The 23,774-nt window shown below is 49.3% G+C and overlaps 2 protein-coding genes across 2 annotated transcripts; both read left to right on the top strand.

Annotated features, from left to right (window-relative positions):
• The first annotated feature begins 6,991 nt into the window (after positions 1-6,991).
• On the top strand, positions 6,992-19,593 carry LOC114606677 (uncharacterized). The gene is made up of 12 exons (XM_077932600.1): positions 6,992-7,129; positions 15,498-15,565; positions 15,712-15,880; positions 16,945-17,086; positions 17,164-17,282; positions 17,396-17,545; positions 17,944-18,086; positions 18,240-18,354; positions 18,466-18,602; positions 18,781-18,900; positions 19,032-19,146; positions 19,414-19,593. Exons 3-12 carry the CDS (start codon positions 15,791-15,793, stop codon positions 19,591-19,593), a joined length of 1,311 nt encoding a protein of 436 aa, XP_077788726.1. The 5' UTR covers positions 6,992-7,129; positions 15,498-15,565; positions 15,712-15,790.
• Positions 19,594-19,695: 102 nt separating this feature from the next.
• LOC114590026 (uncharacterized) lies at positions 19,696-20,924 on the top strand (the record flags this gene model as incomplete). Its single annotated transcript, XM_077930928.1, has 5 exons — positions 19,696-19,857; positions 20,027-20,188; positions 20,279-20,383; positions 20,502-20,607; positions 20,854-20,924. Coding segments are annotated over 5 exons (606 nt in total), but the record flags the coding sequence as incomplete, so codon positions are not given.
• Positions 20,925-23,774: the final 2,850 nt, after the last annotated feature.

The following is a 23,774-nucleotide window of genomic DNA, read 5'->3' on the forward strand; positions in this document are numbered from 1 at the left end:
TGGCAAGCACAGAGGCAGAAGAATTATCCTCCCATCTGAAGAGATTGCCTGTTCTGTCTTTGTGTTGGGAGAGACTGAACGTTCCAGAGAATTACACCTTCCTAGCACAGGCTGACTGGAGGAGGCCAGTGGAGTCTGCTGGTCAAAGCAATCTCTCGCTGAGACAACTTGTATGCCTGGCCCCACTTGCAGGAGAGCTGTCCGTGGTCCTTAACCCAAACCTTAGTCTGCTCTCCAAGGTGCTGTTGCCTGTCCAACCAGGAATTTCTGGCCTACCCTTGCTTGGGCCACCAAGCAAGTGGTGGTAGAGAATCACCCTCTGTTCCTCTTCTGCCAGTCTGCTGGCTAGAAGGACAATTTTTAAAAAAGATATTTCTAGCCTTCACATCCATGAAGGCTGCAGAGGATGGAGTTTCCCTTACCCAGCAGCCAGCATGGAAACAATTCCCACAAGCTGGTAAAGAATGTGGCAAGATGGATTCCTTTGGGTTCAACGAGGGGAAAGAAGATAAACAGATTCTAGCAAGGATGGGCAATGTTTAAAGAATTCTGGACGGTCAGACGGGGGGGGGGGCTTAGATATAATCCTTTTGAAATTCTGTCGAGAGCATATGAATATTGTTCTTAAAGATCATAAATATATAAATAAAAAGGGTCCACCCACTAAATAGCTCAGTTGGGTAGATTGTGGTGCTGATAATGCTAAGGTTGCGAGTTTGATCCCCATATGGGACAGCTGAATATCCCTGCATTGCAGGGGTTTGGATGCGGCCCAATCGCCTTCTAAATCCGGGCCGCAGATGCTCCGGGACTCAGCGTGTTTTTACATCAGTAGAATGTGTGCTTTTATTTAAAATGTATCTCTGGGTTATTTGTGGGGCATAGGAATTTGTTCATTTCCCCTCCAGAAAATATAGTCTGGCCCCCCACAAGATCTGAGGGACGGTAGACCGGCCCACGGCTGAAAAGGTTTGCTGACCCCTGGACTAGATGATGCTCAGGGTCTCTTCAAACTGTACAATTCTGATTCCACTTGATACCTTTCCTTATTACTTTGCTGGCTTCTTTCCTCGCCCCCTTTCCTCCCTCCCTCTCCTTCACTTTTTTATTTCCCGTTTGCACATACTCTATTTCGGATTGTGACAGCAATTGTTCGTTAAACCTCCGTCATAACTTGATGCATCTTTGCAAAACTGTGCAATTATTGACCGGAATCTTGTTTGTTTCCATTCCTGCACTTGCATTGTTTACAGCAACACACAAAAAAGTTGGTTTTCCTTTTTTTAAAAAAAAGATGTTGCAAGCTACCGTATCTTTTGCTCTATAAGACGCACCTTTTCCTTCCTAAAAAGTAAGGGGAAATGTGTGTTCGTCTTATGGAGCGAATGCAGGCTGCGCAGCTATCCCAGAAGCCAGAACAGCGAGAGGGATCACTGCGCAGTGCTCCCTCTCGCTGTTTTAGCTTCTGGCTTAGTCACGCTCTGTCCCTTCCACCACCTCCTGGAAAAGCCCCCAAGAGCCGCGCTCCCTTTAAAGAGCCGCATGGAGCGTGTGTGCGGCTCTTGGGGGCTTTTCCCAGAGGAGGGAGAAGGGCAACACGTCTCCCTCCTCGGGGAAAAGCCTGCAAGCGCTGCACACACGCTCTGTGGGGTTTTGCTGCTGAGCCATCTGAGTCAGTTTCAGATTCACAACTTTCATCAGTGGGTGTGGGGTTTTGCTGCTGTTTATCCTCAGTCTCTTCACACGCTCCACGCGGCTTGTGAAAGGGAGGTTTTCCCACCCACCCACCCTTTAAGGTTCCCCTTCTGACCTCGCTATCGACCTCGGTTGGTCGCCTTTAAGGGGCCTGGTAGGAATTTTTTCCACTTGGCAAATTGGCACCGGCCATTTGGGTTTTCGCCCACCTCATAGCAAATCGTCACAACTCCTTTGGTTTTGGCGGTTAGGCATTGGTAGGGGTATTGTTATGTAGATGTGTTGGGGGGGAGGAACGCCATCACCTCCCCCAAATATTGAAGGGTAGTCTAGTAAAGGATTCCGGGGGCGTGGCCTCGTCCGAAGCCTATGGAGGCCAGGGCCTAAAGTGCGCCCCCGAGCGGTGACCCCGGGGGAGTCACTAGTCGATGTGCATCAGCAGGGCTCCCCCTGCTGGTGTTAACCCTTCCGGGTCTTTAAGCAAGCAGGCCGAAGCCGGATAGTTGGATAGGACCAATGCCTAAGCCAATACCGCTCATCACCTGTAACCGATAAAGTTGCGGGCAATTTTAGCCCATTAACCTAAAATAATGGTGTCATGTGTCTTTATTTCTACTGGTGGGAGGCAGGAACTCGCCACGCAAACGCCGGCACCCTTGGCCTGAAAAGCAAGATGCATGCCGCAACCCCATAGTCACTTTTGGCTGGACTTAACTGTCCAGGGGTCCTTTACCTTTTTACCCCTTTTTGTCAACAACTCCCATCCACTCCAGCCAGCACGGCCAATGGTCAGGAGCAACAGGAGCAGTCAGCTCAGCAGCCATTGCATCAGGCAAAGGAAGAGAGTTGGAACTAGAGGGTTGCTCTATTAATATGGCTAAAAAGACCAGCAATTTTACTCTGATTTTTTATTCCTTGCAACCATTGACATTCTGGCTCCGGCAAGTAACCAGTGCTTTTCTTCAAGGCTAGGGAAAAAGGTGCTAGTACTGCGTATCCTTGAATACCCCCCCCCCCGAAAAAGCAGTGACTGTAACTAAGAATTAGAGCCTGGACCTGCTTTCACCTCCTCTTCCCTCCCACTCCCCTTTCCTTTTGTGTCATGTCTCATAGGCCACACCCACACCCATATATTTAAAAGCATGTTGCTTGCTTCAAAGGATTATGGGAACTGTAGTTCACCCCTCACAGTTCTCAGCACCCTTAAACAAAGTGCAGTTCCCAGGATCCTTTGGGGGAGGGAAATGGGATTTAAATCATGTCTGGTTTGGATGTGACCTTAGATTGCGAGGGTGGGGATTGTCTTCTCAGGGACATTTGTAAGCCATTTTTGACTGAAGAGTGGCATGAAAATGCCTAGTAATTGCTCAGCTGAGAGGAGAATCCACATCCAAGAGCTACACAAACACATGCCTAATTAACAGGAAGCTCCTGCAGCCAATCAGAAGCCGTGGAGGATGTTTAGAATTCAAATAACGTTTGCAAACTGGAACATTCACTTCCGGGTTTGTGGCATTTGGGAGCCAAAACATTCGACTCACAAGGCGGTCAAGATCCAAGGTACGACTGTAGTCTTTGAAATGGGCCTTAAAAACACTCTCTTCTTAAGGTTTTTTAATGGTGCTTTAAGAGTTTGCATCATCTCAGTGCTAGGTCATAACAACTCTCCAGACCCTTAAACTACAGCTCCCAGAATTCTTTGGGGGAAGTCATGCCTGTTTAAACTACTATCATATTGTTTTAAATGCATGGTGGACCAAGTTTCTGCATTTACTAATGTTTTTACTGGTGTTGAAGTTTGGGGACGGCTAACATGCAATTCTCCAGGTAGAGTCCAGCTATTTCATCAAGCCCCAGCTTGCAAGACCAATGGCCAAGTAACTTTCAGATTTGTTGGCTGAGTTGCAGAACAAGCTTCTTCAGAAACAAGTCAGGTATGTGGCGATGGTTATCAAAGTTGCATTTGTTAACCTATTCTTCTGCTTCCTGCTTTAAATTTTTTAAAATTAGGGGAGGGGGAATTATACATTGTATCTTAAACTCTCTTTACACCCGCAAGCTGTTTTGAGGTTTTCAACCACAGCCAGGAAGATGGGACTATAAATATATATAAATAAAAGTACTGTGTGGTCTTTCTTAGGTGCTGATTTCATGCCAAAGTTTCCTCAAACTAGGAAACACCAAGGACTATAATGATAATTCTCATATAGCTCCAGTATTTATTTCAGGGGAATTTCCCGCTGTAATTTCATGAAGGGTAAAGTCTACATCCATTGCCTGGAGGTCAGGATACGCAAACTTGTTCCCTGCATCCCACAGGAACAAAATCAGGGTATGAGATGTCCACCCCATTTCAGCTACCATAAGATGATATGCTCCTCCAATTAGAGAATGAAGGGGCTCCTCTTTCACACTGAAATGTTGGGGGAATTTTTCCTCTGTAGCAACCACTGAGAGCATTTATGGCTCTCTAGACTCAAAGGGGACGCGGGTGGCGCTGTGGGTAAAAGCATCAGCGCCTAGGGCTTGCCGATCGAAAGGTCGGCAGTTCGAATCCCGCTGCTCGGTCCCAGCACCTGCCAACCTAGCAGTTCGAAAGCACCCCCGGGTGCAAGTAGATAAATAGGGACCGCTTACTGGCGGGAAGGTAAACGCTGTTTCCGTGTGCTGCGCTGGCTCGCCAGATGCAGCTTTGTCTGGCCACGTGACCCGGAAGTGTCTCCGGACAGCGCTGGCCCCCGGCCTCTTGAGTGAGATGGGCGCACAAGTGCCCAGAAGAGGGAACACTCCACAAGGAAAGGAGTCAGAAAAAGGACGAGAGGCTGCCAGCTCTGCTGGCAAGGGGTGACACAGCTGGGCTCCTGAGCCTCACAGAAAGAATGTAGTTGGTCAAGGGAGCCGTGGACTCAAGAAAGTCCAAAACCTCTGGGCTAAGGGAAACCCAGCCAGATTGGGGGGGGGGTATAAAAAGTAAGTTATTATTATAATTATTGGCATTTTCTCAAGTCTTTAAAAGTTGTTACACACACTTGTCTTGGCTGCTCACCTCCATGCAACATGTAAGGTGAGAAACTCTGTCGCAACAGTAAAATTAAGATCTGCCTTGCTTTGACTGGTTCCTGCCACCGCTCATTTTTCTCTGACCGATCATGGATTTAGCCCCAAGCCCAAGAAACCAGTAACTGAAAGGAGGTGGTTCATGGGAATTGAAGAGTATGCTTTCTGCATACAGCACACCCACTGCCAAGCACCTCCATCTCACCTGCCCCCAACCCCATACCACCCCTCTCCTAAAACCCCAGTCTGTCACTTCCCAGCAATAGAATCAGCCGTTCTGGAAGATTCCTAAAATGTTATTAATCCAGAGTTCAGAATTCAAAGGTCCCAAATATAAAATAAACGTTCATAAATGTACACGGCAAACACATAAGTAAGTACAGGGGTTCAATCCTGTCAGCTTCTTTAGGAGACAACAAGAGTCTGCAAAGCAGGATACAAATAATAGAAAAAGTATTAAACTGTACATTTCAAAGAATATATATATATATATCACCCTAGTGTTGCATGGCATTCACATTTTCTAACCACTAGGCCACACGGACTCTCCTAGAACCTTGGCAGTGAGGCCGGGAATTCCATGTTCCCAACTGCCGTTGCCTAGCAACGGAGCTTGGGACCGTTTGAGGTTCCTCAGTTCCTCAGCATCCTGAGGTGGGCAGAGGTGTGCCAACCTGTTGCGACAGAGTTTCTCACGTTGCACGGAGGTGAGGAGCCAGGACAAGTTTAAAGACTTGAGTATAGCGTCACGAAGAGTCGGACACGACTAGACAGCAACAACAAATGGAGGTAAGTCTAGGTTGCCATGGCCAGGGGACCTAACCCTGGAACCTACTTGTATGAACTTTATTATGGTCACAGACCAGGATAAAAAAAAAAGAAAGAGCATATAAATAAAGTAGCAGTTAGGATTTATTTATTTTTAACCGATAACTGTTAGAGCAAATGAGGACAAAGAAACAGGCATAGGATAAAACTGTTTAATGGTCACTTTAAAATGTGAAGGTTCATTGTTGCTTCACAAGTTGTGTATGTCTTTAAGGGCCAGGGCAAGTAACGAAACCCACTCTTACAGCTGTGAAACATAGCAGGTTCTGCTGAGTTGTGTTAATCAAGCTGTGTCAGCAATTGGGTATAGTACCGTATTTTTCGCTCCATTGGACGCACTTTCCCCCCCTTAAAAAGTAAGGGGAAATGTCTGTGCGTCTTATGGAGCGAAGCCAGCAAGAGCCGCTGCTGCCGACAAGCTCTGCGCAGCTCTCCCTTTAAAGCAAGAGCTGTGTAGAGTGTGTCTGCGGCTCTGGCTGGCTTTACAGGGACTGCCGTCTGTCCCTCCTTCCGGCTCATTGTAAAGCCAGCAAGAGCCGCGGCTGCTGAGCTGAGGCGGGGAGGAGGGAGGGAAGGGGATTCCGTGGGTCCCTCCCTCCTCCGTGGCTCCCTTTGAAGCAGCAAAGTGGGAGGGAAGCCGCTTACGCCCGTGTAAGCAGCTCCTCTCCCACTTTCCTGCTTCAAAGCAGCCACGGAGGAGGGAAGGAGGGGACCCATGGATCCTCTTCGCTAGCAGCAAAGTGGGAGGGGAGCCGCTTACACTCGTGTAAGCAGCTCCTCTCCCACTTTCCTGCTTCAAAGCAGCCACGGACGAGGGAAGGAGGCGACCCATGGATCCTCTTCGCTGCTCGAGGCTGCAGCGGATTCCCTCCTCCCGGGCTTAATAATGTATATATGTCAAGGGCTTTGAGATGCATATAAAATCAGGCTCAGCATTATTAACTGGACTTAGATAAGCCATGGTTCCCCTTCCTTCCCTCCTCTGAGGCTCGCTTTAAAGCAGCAAAGTGGACAGGAGCCACCCGCTTTGCTGCTTTAAATAGTTGAGTCCAACATTTGATTCAGAATATTTTTTTTCATGTTTTCCTCCTCTAAAAACTCTCTGTCTTCTGTCTCCTCTGCCCAGGAGGACTCTCCCGTGTGAGTGCCTGGGGGCCCTGCTCCTTCCTGCCACTTACCACCTGGCCCAGGGCAGGGCCTGACGGGCCTCACTAGGACAGTTGCTGTTACTGCTGGAGGGGTCGAGTGCTTTTAAAATGTCTTTAAAATTTTCTTTTGAATTTTTTGTAGGTGGGGTGGGGTGGGGTGGATGCTTATTGGTCCAACGCCTGACTACTTGGTTACGCTATACCTGATGAATTTCTGCCTGCAAGTCTGTGGAAGCAGCTTGCAGAGTGGGGCACAAAGGAGCATAGTCTTTTCCCTTGGACTGTGCCTCCGGGTGCCCTGAGACGGAGTGGTGGCAGCATTACCATTTCTGTGGCGTTTTGTTTTGTCAAAAAGTAAATGGCTGCTGGCCTCCGTTCCAGAAACCTGACCCACATGGAGGGTAAGGGCAGGTGAGGGAGGGGAGAGTGGCCGGAGCCCCTTTACTACAACCTTGTTTCTAAATTTATTGTTTTGCATTGTTTTAATTGTCTGTTTTAACCATATTTGCACAGCAGTTTATAATAATAATAATAATGATAATATATAATAATAATAATTTATACCCCGCCCATCTGGCTGGGCTTCCCTAGCCACTCTGGGCGGCTTCCAAAAGAATATTAAAATACTGGATTGTTTCAAGAAGTGGCAGAGAGATCTTTCTAGATTTGTCTGGTGTCAGCGTGCTTGTGTTGTTCACTTGTGTTCCTTTGGTGGTGAGAGAGGTTGGGGTTGGCCTAGGGTGTGATTGTTTGTTTGTGATTGGCTGTGGTGATCTTTGTTTTCGTGTGTGAGTGAGGTGGGTGGGTGTTTTGGATCAGGTTAGCCATATTGATTTGTATGCTGTTGGTGGATTATTGTCATTGTCCTGTTGGGCTGTGTATGTGATAAAGGGGAGCCATACCGGGGTGAAGGTGTCTTCTTCCGTTTGTCCCCGTGTCAGTTTGTTTATTAGTTAATTTTTCCAGTAGGGCTGTTTCCCATACTATTTGGTACCATTGGTCCATGCTTACTCCTGACAGGTCTCTCCAGTGTCTGGTCATGGTGTTTCTGGCTGCTGAAAGTAGGTGGGTTATGAGTTCTTTGTGGTGTAAATGGGCATTGTTGTCTTGGAAGATGTTTAGTAGGGCCAATTCTGGGGTCATGTCTTTGCTCAGGTGCACCACAGGTTGCCAACTTCTCTCATTGTCCCCTTGGAACAAAGCTTCTCCTAATCCTATTTGACTGGCATTGGTTTGCATTTCAAAAGGAGGTTGCTGGTCAGGGGCTAGAATCACCCACAAACTTACAAGGGCTTGTGTTAACAACTCAGCGGCTTGCTTGAATTGGTGTAAGAGCCATTCCAGTACACACTGGATTTCTGCTCCCAAGCCCAATCTAAATCCGAAATCACTCACTTCTCCTTGAGCAAACTGACATTTATACATTTTAATGGTCAGGTTTGCATCTTGCAATTGGGCCAAAGCTCTCTGCACATGCTTAAGGTGTTCTGGCCATGACTTAGAAAAAATTAACTCAACTTCTTCCAATCCCTCCCATCTCCCTCTGAGCATGGACAAAGGATTTTCTAGGAGCTTGCCAAAAGCTGGCTGGTCTGACACAAACTCTGGGCTCCTTGAGTAAATCTCAACCAAAATTCCTAACAGATTTTGAACACAGAGGTGGGGTAGGATGGAATCCCAATCAAACCTAAAAACACTTTTACTCATAACATAACCACACTGTTTCCTAGGACTAAAGTTCTGTAAAAGACCCACCAAATCCCATTTCTTCTCCACACAAACATTTGCATTACAAAACCTTTTTTGAAAAACAATAAACATATCGACTGGGTCTTTAAAGTCCTTGAGCTGTGGATAGAAAAACTCTTTTTCAGGCACAAAAGGGGTAAACTCTATTGTGCAAAGAGACTTTTCCGCAGTTTCTAAATGACCTAGGAGAGAGTGACCAAATCTCCGCTTTACTTCAAACGCGGCCAAATCTCCCACCATGGCAGAGGACTCTAAACTCTCCACAGCGGCTTGGCTGGGCTGAGCTGGCCCCCCTTTCTCTTCTTGCCTCTCAGCTTTTGGCTGACAGGACACGCTTGCATCTTTCACAGTCTGCGTCGCTAGGGGGGTCGCTGCAAGCTGCTGGAAAGGAACTGTAGATTTCAAAACCCCTTCCCCTAAAGTAAGGTTTGCACAAACTTGGGGTTCAGGGACTGGAACAAAGGGATCCCCCATAAAATCCTGGGAGGGAACTGAATCAATAGTTGCAGATTGGGGAATTAAATTTCCACCACTAGGATTACTCTTCCGAAAATCGGACTGGTTCAGCTGGGACAAAACTAAGTCATTTGATGGTCACAATATCAGAGTATATGCTTCGAAAGGAAGGCACAACAATTCGATGAAGGTGAACACTGGGAGGTGTGCTAGATGCTGAGGTGGGCCAGTTAACACCAGGGGTGGCAGTACATATTAAGCCAACCCTCTTCCCAACCGATTTCTCAGGAACAGCAGTCACAGCAGTTCCAGTGGTTTTGGGAGTTATAGCATCAGGCGCCCAACCTTCACCCCTCCCATCCGGGATAAGGCTTCCCTCAGCCCTCAAACCTTGAGGTGTTGTTCCCCAGTTTCCCATCCCCTGTACCTGGGTGGGTAAGACCTTGATGGAAAAAAGTTCACCGCAAGTTGTTGTTGGTAAACCTTAAATCCCAAATCGTTCCCCACCAGGACAGGACTTTTGCACACTTCAGGATCATGTACTATAGTTAGGTGGTTTCCATAGTACCCCTTATACGATACTGGAACAATGGCAGTAGGTTGAAAAATCTCATTCACACCATAGGGGCTAATCTTTAAGGGTTTAGCCTGCATCTGTATGGGCAAAACCAAATCTCTGGGCACACTGGTAATGTCAGACCCAGTGTCTCGGAAAGAGTTCACAGCAATTCCGTTGATCTCAATGGGGGCTGTAAACTTTGAATTAGCCCACTTCACATCAGGCACACTTGGAGCAGCACCAGTACTCACAGGTCCCACAATAACTGCACTTGAAGTGGCTACAGCTGGTTTGGAAGCTATAGCGTCAGGAGCTGCCCCACCCTTCCCCTCCGGGACCGGGCTTTCCCTAGTTCCTGATTTTTGCTGTTCCGCTTCCCAATCTTCCTCTGGTTGCTGGATCATGCGCACCGCAGGAGTCGAAGTCAAAACTGGAGGCTTCTTTTCACTTAATTGGGGGCAAACTGCTTTTATATGCCCCGGTTTCTTACAATAAAAGCACAGTCTGGAACTCGGAGACAATTTAGCATGTTCCCCACCTGCTGTAGGGGAGTCTTTTGCAGGAGTAGGGGGACCCCTGCTTTGATCTTTAACGGGAGGGCCGGACCTCCCGCCAGAAGCTGAGGCTGCCAGTCTGTACCCACCGGCCGGTCCCCTGTTTACCAGATGAGAATGATTTAGTCTAAAAGATTCTGCGAATTCTGTGGCCTCCTCTAAAGATCGTGGTCAGCAACCAAACTCGCAATTTCTGGAGACAGGTGGCGCATAAGTTGCTCTATTAGGGGTCTGGGTAAAAGGCGGATCTACATGGATCCTCATGGATCCTCCACTTTTTAAAAAAATAACTCCAACAAATGCAGTGTCAAATCACACCTAGAAGGCATGCCTACAAACTGGACTATAAAAAACATGGATCCAACACCACAAAAACATGGATCTGAGGCACGGATCCTCATGAATTCATATGATTTTTGCACTAGATCAGCCAAACTCACCGTCAAATTACATATCATGTCCAGGGGCATAGCCTGCACCACAAAAATCACGGATCCACAGCTTCCTGGCCATACCGTGGACTAAAAACGTGGTTTTGAAGCATGGATCTTCATGGATCCTCACACTTTTTGCATTGGGCCAACCCAAACTCACTGTCAAATCACATATCATAGCCAGGGGCACAGCCAACACCACAAAAACTCGGATCCACGCCTGCCTGGCCATACCGTGGCCCAAAAACGTGGTTCCAAACCATGGATCCTCATGATTTTTGCAAAAGACCAGCCCAAAGTCACTATCAGATCAAACATCATGACCAGGGGCACAGCATCTACCACAAAAATCACTGATCCACGGCTTCCTGGCCATATTGTGGCCCAAAAACGTGGTTTCGAAGCACGGATCCTCATGGATCCTCACGCTTTTTGCATTAGGCCACACCTAAATCACTGTCAAATCACACATCATGGCCAGGGGCACAGCATCCACCACAAAAAACTGAGATCTACGGCTTCCTGGCCACTCCATGGCCCAAAAACGTGGTTTTGAATCACAGATCCTCATGGATCCTCACTCTTTTTGCATTGGGCCAACCAAAACTCACTGTCAAATCACATATCATAGCCAGGTTCACAGCCTGCACCACAAAAAACTCGGATCCACACCTGCCTGGCCATACTGTGGCCCAAAAACGTGGTACCGAAGCATGGATCCTCATGGATCCTCATGATTTTTGCACTGGATCAGCCCAAAGTCACCATCAGATCAAACATCTTGGGCATGGGCACAGCATCCACCACAAAAATTACGGATCCATGGCTTCCTGGCCACTCCATGGCCCAAAAACGTGGTTCTGAACCACGGATCCTCATGGATCTTCACGCTTTTTACATTGGGCCACCCCAAACTCACTGTCAAATCACACATCATGGCCAGGGGCACAGCCTGCAACACAAAAAATTGAGATCCACGGCTTCCTGGCCATACCGTGGCCCAAAAACGTGGTTTCGAAGCACGGATCCTCACGCTTTTTGCATTGGGCCAACCCAAACTCACTGTCAAATCACACATCATATCCAGGGGCACAGCCTGCACCACAAAACTCAGATCCACGGCTTCCTGGCAACACCATGGACCAAAAACGTGGTTTTGAAGGTCGGATCCTCACGGATCCTAACGCTTTTTTCATTGGGCCAACCAAAACTCAACGGCAAATCACATATCATACCCAGGGGCACAGACTACACAACAAAAAACTTGGATCCACGGTTATCTGGCAACGCCATGGCCCAAGAACATGGTTTCAAAGCACGGATCCTCATGGATTCTCATTATTTTTGCACTAGATCAGCCCAAAGTCACCATCAGATCAAACATCATGGCCATGAGCACAGCATCCACCACAAAAATCACGGATCCACGGCTTCCTGGCCATACCGTGGACCAAAAACGTGGTTTTGAAGTATGGATCCTCATGGATCCTCACACTTTTTGCATTGGGCCAGCCCAAACTCACTGTCAAATCACACATCGTGTCCAGGGATACAACTTGCACCACAAAAAACTAGGATCCACAGCTTTCTGGTCATAACACGGCCCAAAAACGTGGTTTTGAAGCACGGATCCTCCTGGATCCTCACACTTTTCGCATTGGGCCATCCCAAACACACCGTTAAATCACACATCATGTCCAGGGGCACAGCCTGCACCACAAAAATCATGGATCCATGGCTTCCTGGCCACTCCGTGGCCCAAAAACGTGGTTTCGAAGCACGGATCCTCATGGATCCTCACACATTTTGCATTGGGCCAACCCAAATTCACTGTCAAATCACATATCATGTCGAGGGGCACAGCCTGCACCACAAAAAACTAGGATCCATGGCTTCCTGGTCATACCACAGCTCAAAAACGTGGTTTCGAAGCACGGATCCTCATGGATCCTCATGCTTTTTGCATTGGGCCAACCCAAACTCGCTGTCAAATCACATATCATGTCCAGCGGCACAGCCTGCAACACAAAAATCACGGATCCACGGCTTCCTGGCGACACCGTAGCCCAAAAACGTGGTTTTGAAGCACGGATCCTCATGCTTTTTGCACTAGATCAGCCCAAACTCACCGTCAAATCACACATCATGCCCAGGGGCATAGCTTGCACCGCAAAAAACTCGGATCCATGGGTTCCTGGTCATACCATGGCCAAAAAACGTGCTTTTGAAGCACGGATCCGGTACTATACCAGCTGCACTGGCTCCCGGTGGAGTACAGGATCAGGTTTAAGGTGCTGATTTTAACCTTTAAAGCCCTATATGGCCTAGGACCCTCGTGCCTACGGGACCGCCTCTCCTGGTATGTCCCACAGAGAAATTTACGGTCTGCAAATAAAAACATCCTGAAGATCCCAGGCCACAGAGAGGTTAGGCTGGCCTCAACTAGAGCCAGGGCTTTCTCGGCTGCGGCTCCAATCTGGTGGACCGCTCTGTCACAAGAGACTAGGGCCCTGCAGGACCTGACATCTTTCCGCAGGGCCTGCAAGACAGAGCTGTTCCACCAGGCCTTTGGTCAGGGCGCAGCCTGACCCCCTCCTCTGGCAATCTGCACAGAATTTTGCTTAATGGTTGCCATCAATTTGATTTTAATTAATTTTATAATGAATGTTTTTAGAATGTTGGATTATTCTGTTTGTTGTTAGCTGCCCTGAGCCCAGCTTTGGCTGGGGAGGGCGGGATATAAATAAAAATTTGTTATTATTATTATTATTATTATTATTAAGTTCTTCAAAGCCACACACACCTTCGGCTGAAAGCCAAAGTTCAAAGTTCTGGGCCATTTTCGCAGAATACACAGCAATGCTGTCTGAGGGACAAGACTTATCCCCTTTTCAGAAAGCCCTCCGATAGTTCTCAGGATGAAGTCCATGCCTTTGCATGACTAATTTTTTTAAGCGCTCATAGTCATGGATTTGGGATGAGGGGAGATGGCCCATCAATTCGGCTAGGTCTCCACAAATTAGGGAGCGCAAAATTGGCATGTACATTTTCAGGGACACCCCCATATCTCGGCAGGTTACTTCAAAAAGAGTCAGAGAACTCAGAACATCAGTGGGGGGCTGATATTTCGGAAATGCCCCCCAGTTAAGGTTGCTCAAAGTTAGCCCCGGAGGAGACTGTCTGCCATTTTCTCCTCGTGGCTCCTCGTGATTGTAGTCATACCTTGGAACAGGATGTCGAGACGCTCATCCCTCCGGACGCAGGTGTTCCTCCGCTGCGTATACACGCGAGGGTCTAGGGAGAAATTCCTCCTCCTTCTCCGCCGCGTACCATTGCACCGCTCCACAAGTTTCCCAAGCTCTTACTGGCGAGTAGACCCGTCCTGGGGTGGGGGAACGCCGTCTCACCGTTCTGCGAATGTCGCACGATGGACACTCTCGACGGTGGTCTCCCACAGACACTTCTTGCAGCTGCTGCGGCAGATCTTGATACTCATAAGCCATCCGGCTGACTCTCTGCCCCATAAGAATGGTTTTGCACCCACTCAACCGCATCGCCCTCTGAAAACTCCATCTCTTTAGGCTCTGCATAAACAAGATAGTTCCCTCTAGGACGTGTGGAGGCCATCCCAGCTTCCACTTCCTCACAAGGTGACAAGGGGTGGTTAACTGGCGCGCCCCTCTCTCTCTCCAAGTTGCAGGACTCTTGCCCACCCTTCCAAACAGTTCTTAATTCGCTGGCGTCCACCAACTCTCTCTCCGACTCGGGATCTCCCGAAAACCAGGAGGCGGATTCCACTCTGGGACTTGGAGGTTGGGAGGGGGGGTTGTCTCCGAAGGAAGGGAACTGCCTTCTCCACCCGGACCCCATTCGTCCACAGTTCGCAAAGTGTATTCCTGGGGAGCCCCGGCTTCCATAATTCCTGACTATCTCTATCCCCCCCAAAAATAAAACGCCTTAGTACACAAAAGATTCGTGCCAATTTAAAATCAAAGTGCCTTTCTGCAGGGAAGTTCCATCCCACCGCTGCCACCATGTAGTAAAGGGGCTCCTTTACTACTACTAATAATAAAATTTATTCATACCCCGCCCTCCCCAGCCAAGACTGGGCTCAGGGTGGCTAACAACCAATAATAAAAAAATGTTGATTAAAATACAATTTAAAAGATTAAGATACAACATTAAAACATTAGGATGCAGCCTCTTCACAGGAGGGAAAAGGAAATAGAAAGAGGGGGAGGGAATCAAACTGATTCTAAGCCAAAGGTCAGGTGGAACAACTCTTTTTTACACGCCCTGCGGAAAGAAATCAGATCCTGCAGGGCCCTGGTCTCATGAGACAGAGCGTTCCACCAGGCCGGAGCCAGTGTTGAGAAGGCCCTGGCTCTGGTTGAGCTAATCTAACTTCCTTAGGCCCCGGGACCTCTAGGGTGTTGCTATATATGGACCTTAAGGTCCTCTGTGGGGCATACCAGGAGAGGCGGTCCCATAGGTACGAGGGTCCTAGGCTGTGAAGGGCTTTAAAGGTCAAAACCAGCACCTTAAATCTGACCCTGTACTCCACCGGGAAAAGCACTGGGTGAATATGCTCCCATGGCAGAGACCCCGTGAGGAGCCTCGCTGCAGCATTCTGCACCCGCTGGAGTTTCTGGGACAGCTTCAAGGGCAGCCCCGCGTAGAGCGAATTACAGTAGTCAAGCCTGGAGGTGACTATCGCATGGATCACTGTGGCCAGGTTGGGGCGGGTAAGGTAAGCGAAGGTGGAAAAATGTCACTTTGGCTGTTGTAACCTGCGTCTCCATGGAAAGGGAGGTGTCATGGATTACACCCAAACTCTTAACCGAAGGCTTCAATGAATAGAAGGATGAATAAGGTCTCTAAGGAAATGGAGGCCAGAGATTTTCAGTTTGTTTCCCAACCTACCTCGTCTGTGATTTCCTGATGAGCACAAAAACATGAATGGGTCTGATCCATTCTTCACATTCTGATGTTCCTGTTTCTCTTTTCTCATGGACAGGGAATTGATTTTGATGAAGATCAAATATCGGAAATCGGCCTGGAAGATGGGGAGGATCTTCCTCCAAGGTAATCCTGTGCTAATCCCCTCCCCCATAATCAATTGCTTTAAAAAAAAACCCCGGTCCATTTCTATGGTGGTGGTGCTTGGGGTCTTTGAAGGATGGGGGGCAATAAACCCTTTTGACAAAAGTGCTACTCCTGTCTCCCCTCAGCATCCCAACCACAGCTTCTCTGGATGCGGCTGATCTTCCTCCTGAAAGCGGCAGCAGGGACCAGCTGAACAACAGACTTATGGATTTCGTCGCAAGAATAAAGAGTGGGATGAGCCGAAGGAAGGCGCTCCGAGATCTTTGCGCCTTCCTGCAGAAGATCCAGGAACATGTGAGTTGCGTGGCGAGTTCCCGCCTCCCCCACGGAAATAAAGACACAGGACACCAGTATTTTAGGTTAATGGGCAAAATTAGGCCACAACTTTATTGATTACAGGAATTGAGTGGTATTGGCTTAGGCATTGGTCCTATCGACTAACCGGCTTCAGCCTGATTGCTAGAAGACCGGCAAGGGTTAACCACCAGTAGGGGGAGTCCTGCTGATGTACATCAACTAGGAGCTCCCCCAGGGTCACCGCTCGGGGCGTGCCTTAGGCCCACACCTCCATAGGCTTCGGACAGGGCAACGCCCCACGGAATCCTTTACCGGACTACCCTTCGATATGGGGGAAGGTGATGGCGCTTCCTCCCCCCACTCATCTGCATAACAATACCCTTACCAATGCCTCACTGCCAATGCCGAGGAAGTTGTGACAATTTGCTATGAGGTAGGCAAAAAGCCAAATGGCCGGTGCCAATTTGCCAAGTGGAAAAAATTCCTGCCGGGCCCCTTGACGGCGACCAACCGAAGTCCATAGCAATGTCAAAGAGCCAAACCTAAAGGGTGGGAAAACCGGAGCAGCTGGGGCACTGGGAGAAAAAGGGAAATCCTCAGCCGCGCCGGCCCTAAATAGCGCTGGCCACACCTCCCGGGCCAGCCGATTGGCTGGCAAGGGAGATGACGCGCCCGAGGATGCCCTGCTCTCATGGGGGCTGCAAGCCAGCCCCGAGTACGTGGGGGGAGGGCATGAAGCCCGCAACCCCACCTCCTCTCCAGCTCAGAAGTGGCTTTACTGAAGGGAAGCATTGCAACCATGCAGGGCTGTCAAGGCCTTCAGGCTGCTGCTTCTAGGCCCACCCTGCAAGGTGCCCAAGGGACGATCAGGCATCCCAGCACATACTCAATTTGGAGAACAGAGCTGGGCCATAGTGAGTAAAGTGGCTGAGAAAAGAAGAAAAAAAGCAAAGATTAGGAAAAGAGGGTTTAGGTTTAGGATGCTAAATGTTTTGGAATGTTTGGAATAAAAATGTTATAGGAAAAATGGTGATCAGTCCCTTCTCTGGGTTTCTTCTCAGCCATCGGCAGTGATTCATGCATGCTCCTATGGCCAACTGGTGGCGATTTCCTGCCTTTGTGCATTGGATCCGGACCCGGAGAGCAGGCAGCGGGCAGCAGAGGCCCTCTGCCATCTTCTGCCCATCCTGCGGTGCAACGAAGGTAAGACTGGAAGAATGCATCCCAGCATGGGGTGGGGTGAGCAAGACCCAAACTAACGCTTTGGCTTTCCTTTGCAGAGACACTGGCAGGAACGTTAAGGAACCAAATGCTCATCATCGGAGCTGAGGAGGTCCTCGAATCCACCGGAGGACCGGTTCCTGGGCTGTTCGTGAATAACTGTTACTCTCTTGCCACGGTAAGTCGCTGTCTCTCAAGCCACATGTTCTGGGTTCTGCAGAGGCAGCACCTGGGTTTTCTGCTCCCCAGCCCTGCCCTGTGGGCATCTCTGACCTTCCTCTCTCGCTTCAGGTCTTTGGCGCCTTTCTCCCTGCGGAGCAGCTCTTGGAGGCCATGTGCTTCCTGGCCAGAGACCTGGTTCTTGAGAGCAGCTTTGACCCCTTGGACATCTCCCACCTGCTGCAAAATTTCATCAAGCAGTTTGGCGGCACAAAAGTGAAGGTAAGGCATCTGGAAAGGTAGGAGAGAAGAAGATTCTCCGCTTTGGTGTAGGGGAGGCAAGCTCATGCCATTGGGTGGCCAGGACACATGTTAGTTGAGAGGGGCCTGGCAACGTCAGGACAAGAAGCTCAGCCAAGGGTCCTGAGAAACATGGGTTCAGGGATGGGGAACCCTCCTCCTTCTGGGAGCAGACTGGCAAGCTTCTTCTCTTGGCCCACAATGGAGAGGGGAACTGGCGCCCTGGAGCTGCCTGGGTCCAATACTCCCCAGGACCCTGAGTGGTACCTTGGAAGGAAGAGGCTGTGGTGGCACAGGTCAAGGGTCCCTCTTTCAATGAGGGATGGAGACAGCCCCGCTTCCTTGTACTCTCCAAGCAACCCTCTCCTTTTCTCTGACAGGTGGAGGTGCTGCTGGAGGCCTTCTATAGGATCAGCCAGGGGCCGACAGTGCAAGGCAGGAACATGGCCGTCTTCGCTTTCTCCATCTTGGCGCACCACCACCTGGACCAAGTGGTGCAATATCTCCTCCAGTTTCCCTTCGGGTAAGGAGCCCTCCAGGTTCTACTGGGCTAAGGGGGAGGTTGGCAAGCTGCAGGGCTTGCTCAGAAAGCCCTTGCTGCCGTTTCCTCTCTCTGGAGCATGGCAGCAAGCAGAAGACTTGAATCTGACCATTGCTCTTGTTTTTGCATTCACAGAGACTGCGAGAGAGTGTGGAAGGAGGTTTTACCATCGGCCGATCCAGAAAAGCTGATCCATCTCATGGCCAAGCAGATTTACCAAAGCCCCTTGGCGGAATCTGCCACCCAAGTGGTAAGGACCAACCACCTGCTTCCTGGCTTCCTTCTTCCCAGGGTAATATCGAGGGGTTCCTGTATTCTGCAGAAAAGCAGAGAAAGTGACTTGCACCCCTCTCTCTTCCAGCAACATCTCAGCAGCCTGTTGCACGCCATCCTCAGGATGGAGGACTACAAGGCAGCTGTGCGCCAGAACTTCCCACAGCTGCTGATCGCTCTCCTGGGGATGGTTGTAAACTTCCACTACTATCAGGAATTCCTCGGGTGAGTAGTGTGTTGCAAAGGGACCAATGGAGTCCTTTCCCCTTCAGCCTCGGGGGGGGGGGGGTTCCAGTCCAGCTTGGTTTTCCAAGGGAGGCTCTCCTTCAGGCGGCTGCTGGGGAAGGAATGTGAGTGTGTGCCAATGACCCTCCTGGTAAAACTGGCCTTGCTTTGGTTCCAGAGGGGCTAAGGAAGTTCTGCACCTCCTTCTTGGCACCACTGGAGAGCAAGTGGAGGCGGCCATCATCAACCAACTTTTCTGCCGGGAGACTTTCAGCCAGGGGTTGTCTGCCATGGTGAGGTAAGAGGAAGAACGCGGTGACCTTCCCCAGTGGCCTGGCAAATGGAGCTGAAGGCACAGGATCGGACTGTGCCCGTTTGCTTCCTGCGGTGTCTTTCCCTTCCTTACCAAGATCTCCTTCTCCATTTCAGAGCCGTCGGAAAGCGAAGCTGGTGGATCCCTCCCATGGTGGAAAGCATCATCGCTGCTCTCGAGGACCAGGATTTTGCCGGGATGCCACAAGTCGCGGCAGCTATCTACATCGAGGTGAGGGGGACTGACGCGGGAGGAAATGGGTGCAGCAAGGAGGCCCTGGCTTGGTTTCTGCCGAGTGTTGGGCTACTTTGAGCCTAAGGACTGTTGCCTGTTTTAGTGCTCCTCAGAGTAGACCCATTGGATTTGATGTACATGGCAAACTTTGGTCCATTCACTTCAGTGGGCTTGCTCTGTGCAGAATTGCAAATGGTGGGCAAAAGGAGAACCTGCCTCAGCCTCTTATCCCTGAAGGGTTTCTTTCTCTTTGGGCCTCTTTAGCTGCTCAGCTGCCGTCTGGAGGTCTATCCCTGTGAAGATACACTGGAGCAGCTCCTCACCTGGCTGGAATACGACTGCCTGGAAGTTCGGAAGCTCAGCGTCAGAGGGATATCCCTGCTTCTGGACTCTGGCATGGCAAGTGATGCTCAGAGGAGGGGGGGGTACAGATCTCGATTCTAATCATGGCCCAGCACTCTTTCCCTGGCACAATACTGAAGGGCCTGTGCTAAAAGGCATGAGGCCTTTCAGACCTTTGAAAAGATTCTCTCTTTTGTGTAGGACCCTGCGCTTCTGCGGCTCTTCCTGAGGGATTCCCTCTTTTATGTAGAAGCTGATGTCCTCCCAGAGTTGATAGAGCTGGTAGACCAAGCCTACCATTCCAGGGAGCTGGGAGAGGAAGACCTGGAGAAGCTGGCGGCAACCTACTGCGGCCTGGCTGCCCATGTGAGTATGAGGGGAAACATGACACCACACCCAATGGAGGAGGAATGCTTTGGAAGAGGAAGGGTGGGGTTTAGACTGGCATGCAGCGGAGATGTTCTGGCTTCAGGAGGGTGTTCCTCTGGAAAGTGATCTGATGAGAAACAAAACCTCTGATATTTTCTGCCTACAGGAGGAAGCCTCCGTCCGGGCATCAGCCATCGAACATCTGGGGCTGCTTCGGGGCTGGGCGAGAGACCAAAGACTTCCCATTACAACAACAGAAAAGGAAGCCATTCACGAACTGGTTGTGGTCCTCATTCACCTCGAAGACGAGGACCTTGAAGTGGCCAAGGTGAGGGCCAAAGAGGTGGAGGGATTGTTCTCAGGAGCTTCCGAGACTATGTCCCGCAATTTGTAACCCTCTTCTCTTCTTGTGTTGCAGGCCGCAAGGAAGGCTCTTTCCCATCTAGCCCCAGAAGTCAAGTGGTGGGCTCATTCCAACAAATTTAGCCTCCACTTTGCTCTCCACCAGGCTGCCAAGCATCTGGTAAGGTCCCTCTGCCTTTGTTGGCAGCTTTGCCCAGGCATGTCTTTGGGAGTGCAAGGCTCTTCTGCTGCGCTCTCAAGCCTCTCTGATGCCACTTCTCCTTTGTCTTTGCCCACAGAGCAAGACCTTCAGCAAGGGCATCCTTCGGAGTGCTGCCTTATCATGTACGCAGCCGTCTGCCAACAGGCTGCCAGCTGTCTCCAGGGTGGCAGCTCTGCTTCTGGGTAAGTCAAGCAACGTTCTTCCCTGGTAGGGAGGGACAGAAACGTCTTGGTAACAATGGCAGGGAGGATGGACATGTCCCCAGGCCACCTGCTAGGTAGGCCTCCATCTGTGCCCAGATCTTGCTCTGAGTGCTCCGTGAGGGTGGAGGCCTCTAGAGCATACCTGTCCTCCTGCCGAGCTGCCTCTGTCTCCACTTGCTTTGCACCCAGATGACGTCCCTTTTCTTGCCCTCTCTCTCTCTCTAGGTCATCTGGCTTTCCGGGATGCCAGTTTCATCCGCAATCAAGACATGGCATCCTATGGAACATGTGAGTGAGACGTACGGAGGGCAGGGAGGGATGCTTCTGCTGAGAAAGGTCTTCAGGGGAAGGCAAATTCTCAGATGTATGTTCAGGCAGAGGTGCCACAAGATGAACATGCAAAGAGAATTGGAATGTGACTTCACTGCTCTCTCTTACACACAAACACAGCTGACGGCTGTTTTCATATTGTTGATGGGTGGCTCTTTTCCTGTGCATCTCTGCCTTGCTCAACCTTTCTCCCTTGCCACTCAGGGCTGGAGGAGATGCAGCAGCACGAGGAAGAAGAGCTTAGGCAGACAGGGAGGAGCTGCCTGAACATCATGCAGCGGGCCTATAGACATCGGAAGAAAGGCAGGGTCCAGCGCTTTTTGAGGAGGCTGCTCCACTGCGTTCACAGGGAACCTTACCCGAAGGACTTCCTGAGCTGCATGCCAGGTGAGTGAGGCATCTGGTGGGCTATTGGGACATCTGGTGGGCTGTTTGGATGGGACGTTTCTCAACGAGCCCCTTTCTCCTCCTGACAGAACATCCGGAGTAGCGCCAGGCCAAGGCAACGTGGACACCAGAGTTGTGCTGCAGAGATACCATCTTCTGCTCTCCGCAGGATCCAGTCTGGACCAGCGCCAGGAACATCAACGCCACCAGGATCGACCAAGAGGAGTGGTGCTGCCCTCACGACCCTCCGTACACAGCGGTAGGAAACCTTTTTGTTGTTGTGTTTCTTGTTGATGTTGTTTTTGATTGTTGATTTTATTGATTTTGAATCTCAGGGTGGTTCACAACACCAAGTATACGAAGCACAAAATAAATAATAAGAATAATCACTGCACAAAATTCATAATAAAAATATCAGAACATAATATAAATTAAATAAAAACATACTAAAAATAGCCACAAGACCAATGTATGCACACTAATAAACAATACAAGAGCCCTGAAACAACACTCCAGCCCACAAATACAAAATCTAAATCAACGTAACACATTTAACAACCATTTAAAACAACCCCACCTTCTTGAAGAAGGCTGATATATTAGATTTAGAAGGTTGGAATACGAGGTTTGGATGGCACGCCTACCTAACATACAACAAAGTGGCAGTGCATAAGGACTTTTAAAATCATATACAGTGGTACCTCGCAAGACGAATGCCTCACAAGACAAAAAAAACTCGCTAGACGAAAGGTTTTTCCGTTTTCGAGTTGCCTCGCAAGACGATTTTCCCTATGGGCTTGCTTTGCAAGACGAAAACGTCTCGCGACTTTGTTTCCTTTGTCTAAAAACCGTTAAAACAAAGGGTGCTTAGCTTGAACAGCTGCAGTTGCGACTTGACTTTGAGGAGCAACTGTTAGCACGTGGTTTGGTAGCCTTTTCTCAGACTTTGCTCACTTTTGAAGCTTTTCCAAAACTTACCATTTGGTAAGTTAAACTTTTAAAACTTTTTGGGGGGGTTTGGATTTTGGGTTGGGGTGTTTGGGATTCAAGGACTTGGTGTTGTGGGGGGGTTTGCGATAATCTGGGAGCTTGTGGGGCTTTTTTTGGAATTTTTATGATTTTCTGTGACCATTGGGCCAGGTTGGTTTTTTTTTGAAAATTTTTCTGAGTTTGAATTTCTGAGTGCTGGCTGGCTGGGGGAACAGTTGGAGAGGTTTCTGCAGGAATCTGGGAGCATGTGGGCCTTCTTTTGGGAATTTTTATGATTTTCTGTGACCATTGGGCCATGTTGGTTTTTTTCAAAAAAAAATTTCTGAGTTTGAATTTCTGAGTGCTGGCTGGCTGGGGGAACAGTTGGGGAGGTTTCTGCAGGAATCTGGGAGCTTGTGGGGCTTTTTTTTTTGGAATTTTTATGATTTTCTGTGACCATTGGGCCAGGTTTTTTTTTTCAAAAAAAAATATCTGAGTTTGAATTTCTGAGTGCTGGCTGGCTGGGGGAACGGTTGGAGAGGTTTCTGCAGGAATCTGGGAGCTTGTGGGGCTTTTTTTGGAATTTTTATGATTTTCTGTGACCATTGGGCCAGGTTGTTTTTTTTTTCAAAAAAAAATTTCTGAGTTTGAATTTCTGAGTGCTGGCTGGCTGGGGGAACAGTTGGGGAGGTTTCTGCAGGAATCTGGGACCATTGGGCCATGTTGTTATTTTTTGAAATTTTTTTTTTGTCTGGGTGGGGGAACAGTTGGGGAGGGGTTTGCAGCAGTTGGGGAGGGGCAGGGGGAGCAGTTGGGGAGGGGTTTGCAATTTCTGTGTGGTGGGTGGGTGTCTGTGGGAGCAGTTGAGGTTTTTGAAGACATTGGGGATTTTTGAAGCTTTTCCAAAACTTATTTTGCAGCCATTTGAGGTTTCTGAAGACTTCGGTGGTTGATTGTTGAAGCTTTTCCAGAACTTCTCTTGCATCCATTTGGCAAGTTAAACTTTTAAAACTTTTTTGGGGGGTTTTGGATTTTGGGTTGGGGTGTTTGGGATTCAAGGCCTTGGTTCTGGGTTTTAATTTCTGTGTGGTGGGTGGCTGGGTGCTTTTGAATTTTTTGGATTTGAAGCACATCACTGATTTTTTTCTCTTTTTCTGAGTTTACGAAGGTAAGAGCTGTGCTGCCATGGGACCCAAGAAGACTGCTGCTGCGGTGGCCGGCGAGAGGAAGAAGAAGAAGGTGACGCTGGAAATGAAGAAGGAGATCATCCGGAAGCACGACGGCGGAATGCGTGTGGCGGACATCGCCAGGGAGTACGGGAGGAATCCATCAACCATCGGGACCATCCTGAAGATGAGGAAGAAGATCCTGGCGACTGATGCAGCCAAGGGAGTCACCAGGATCGTGAAGAACCGCCCAGCTGTTCTGGAGGAGTGCACGTGGCACATGACGTTGGGAAC

This window comes from Podarcis muralis, chromosome 7 (assembly GCF_964188315.1).
Source record: "Podarcis muralis chromosome 7, rPodMur119.hap1.1, whole genome shotgun sequence".
Classification (NCBI taxonomy): Eukaryota; Metazoa; Chordata; class Lepidosauria; order Squamata; family Lacertidae; genus Podarcis; species Podarcis muralis.

Excerpts from the sequence above, each read along its gene's own strand:
- LOC114606677 (XM_077932600.1), top strand. The coding sequence starts at position 15,791 with ATGGATTTCGTCGCAAGAATAAAGAGTGGGATGAGCCGAAGGAAGGCG. Across the intron at positions 17,283-17,395 it reads ACTGTTACTCTCTTGCCACG|GTCTTTGGCGCCTTTCTCCC; the intron begins GTAAGTCGCTGT and ends CTCTCGCTTCAG. Across the intron at positions 18,603-18,780 it reads TACTATCAGGAATTCCTCGG|AGGGGCTAAGGAAGTTCTGC; the intron begins GTGAGTAGTGTG and ends CTTTGGTTCCAG.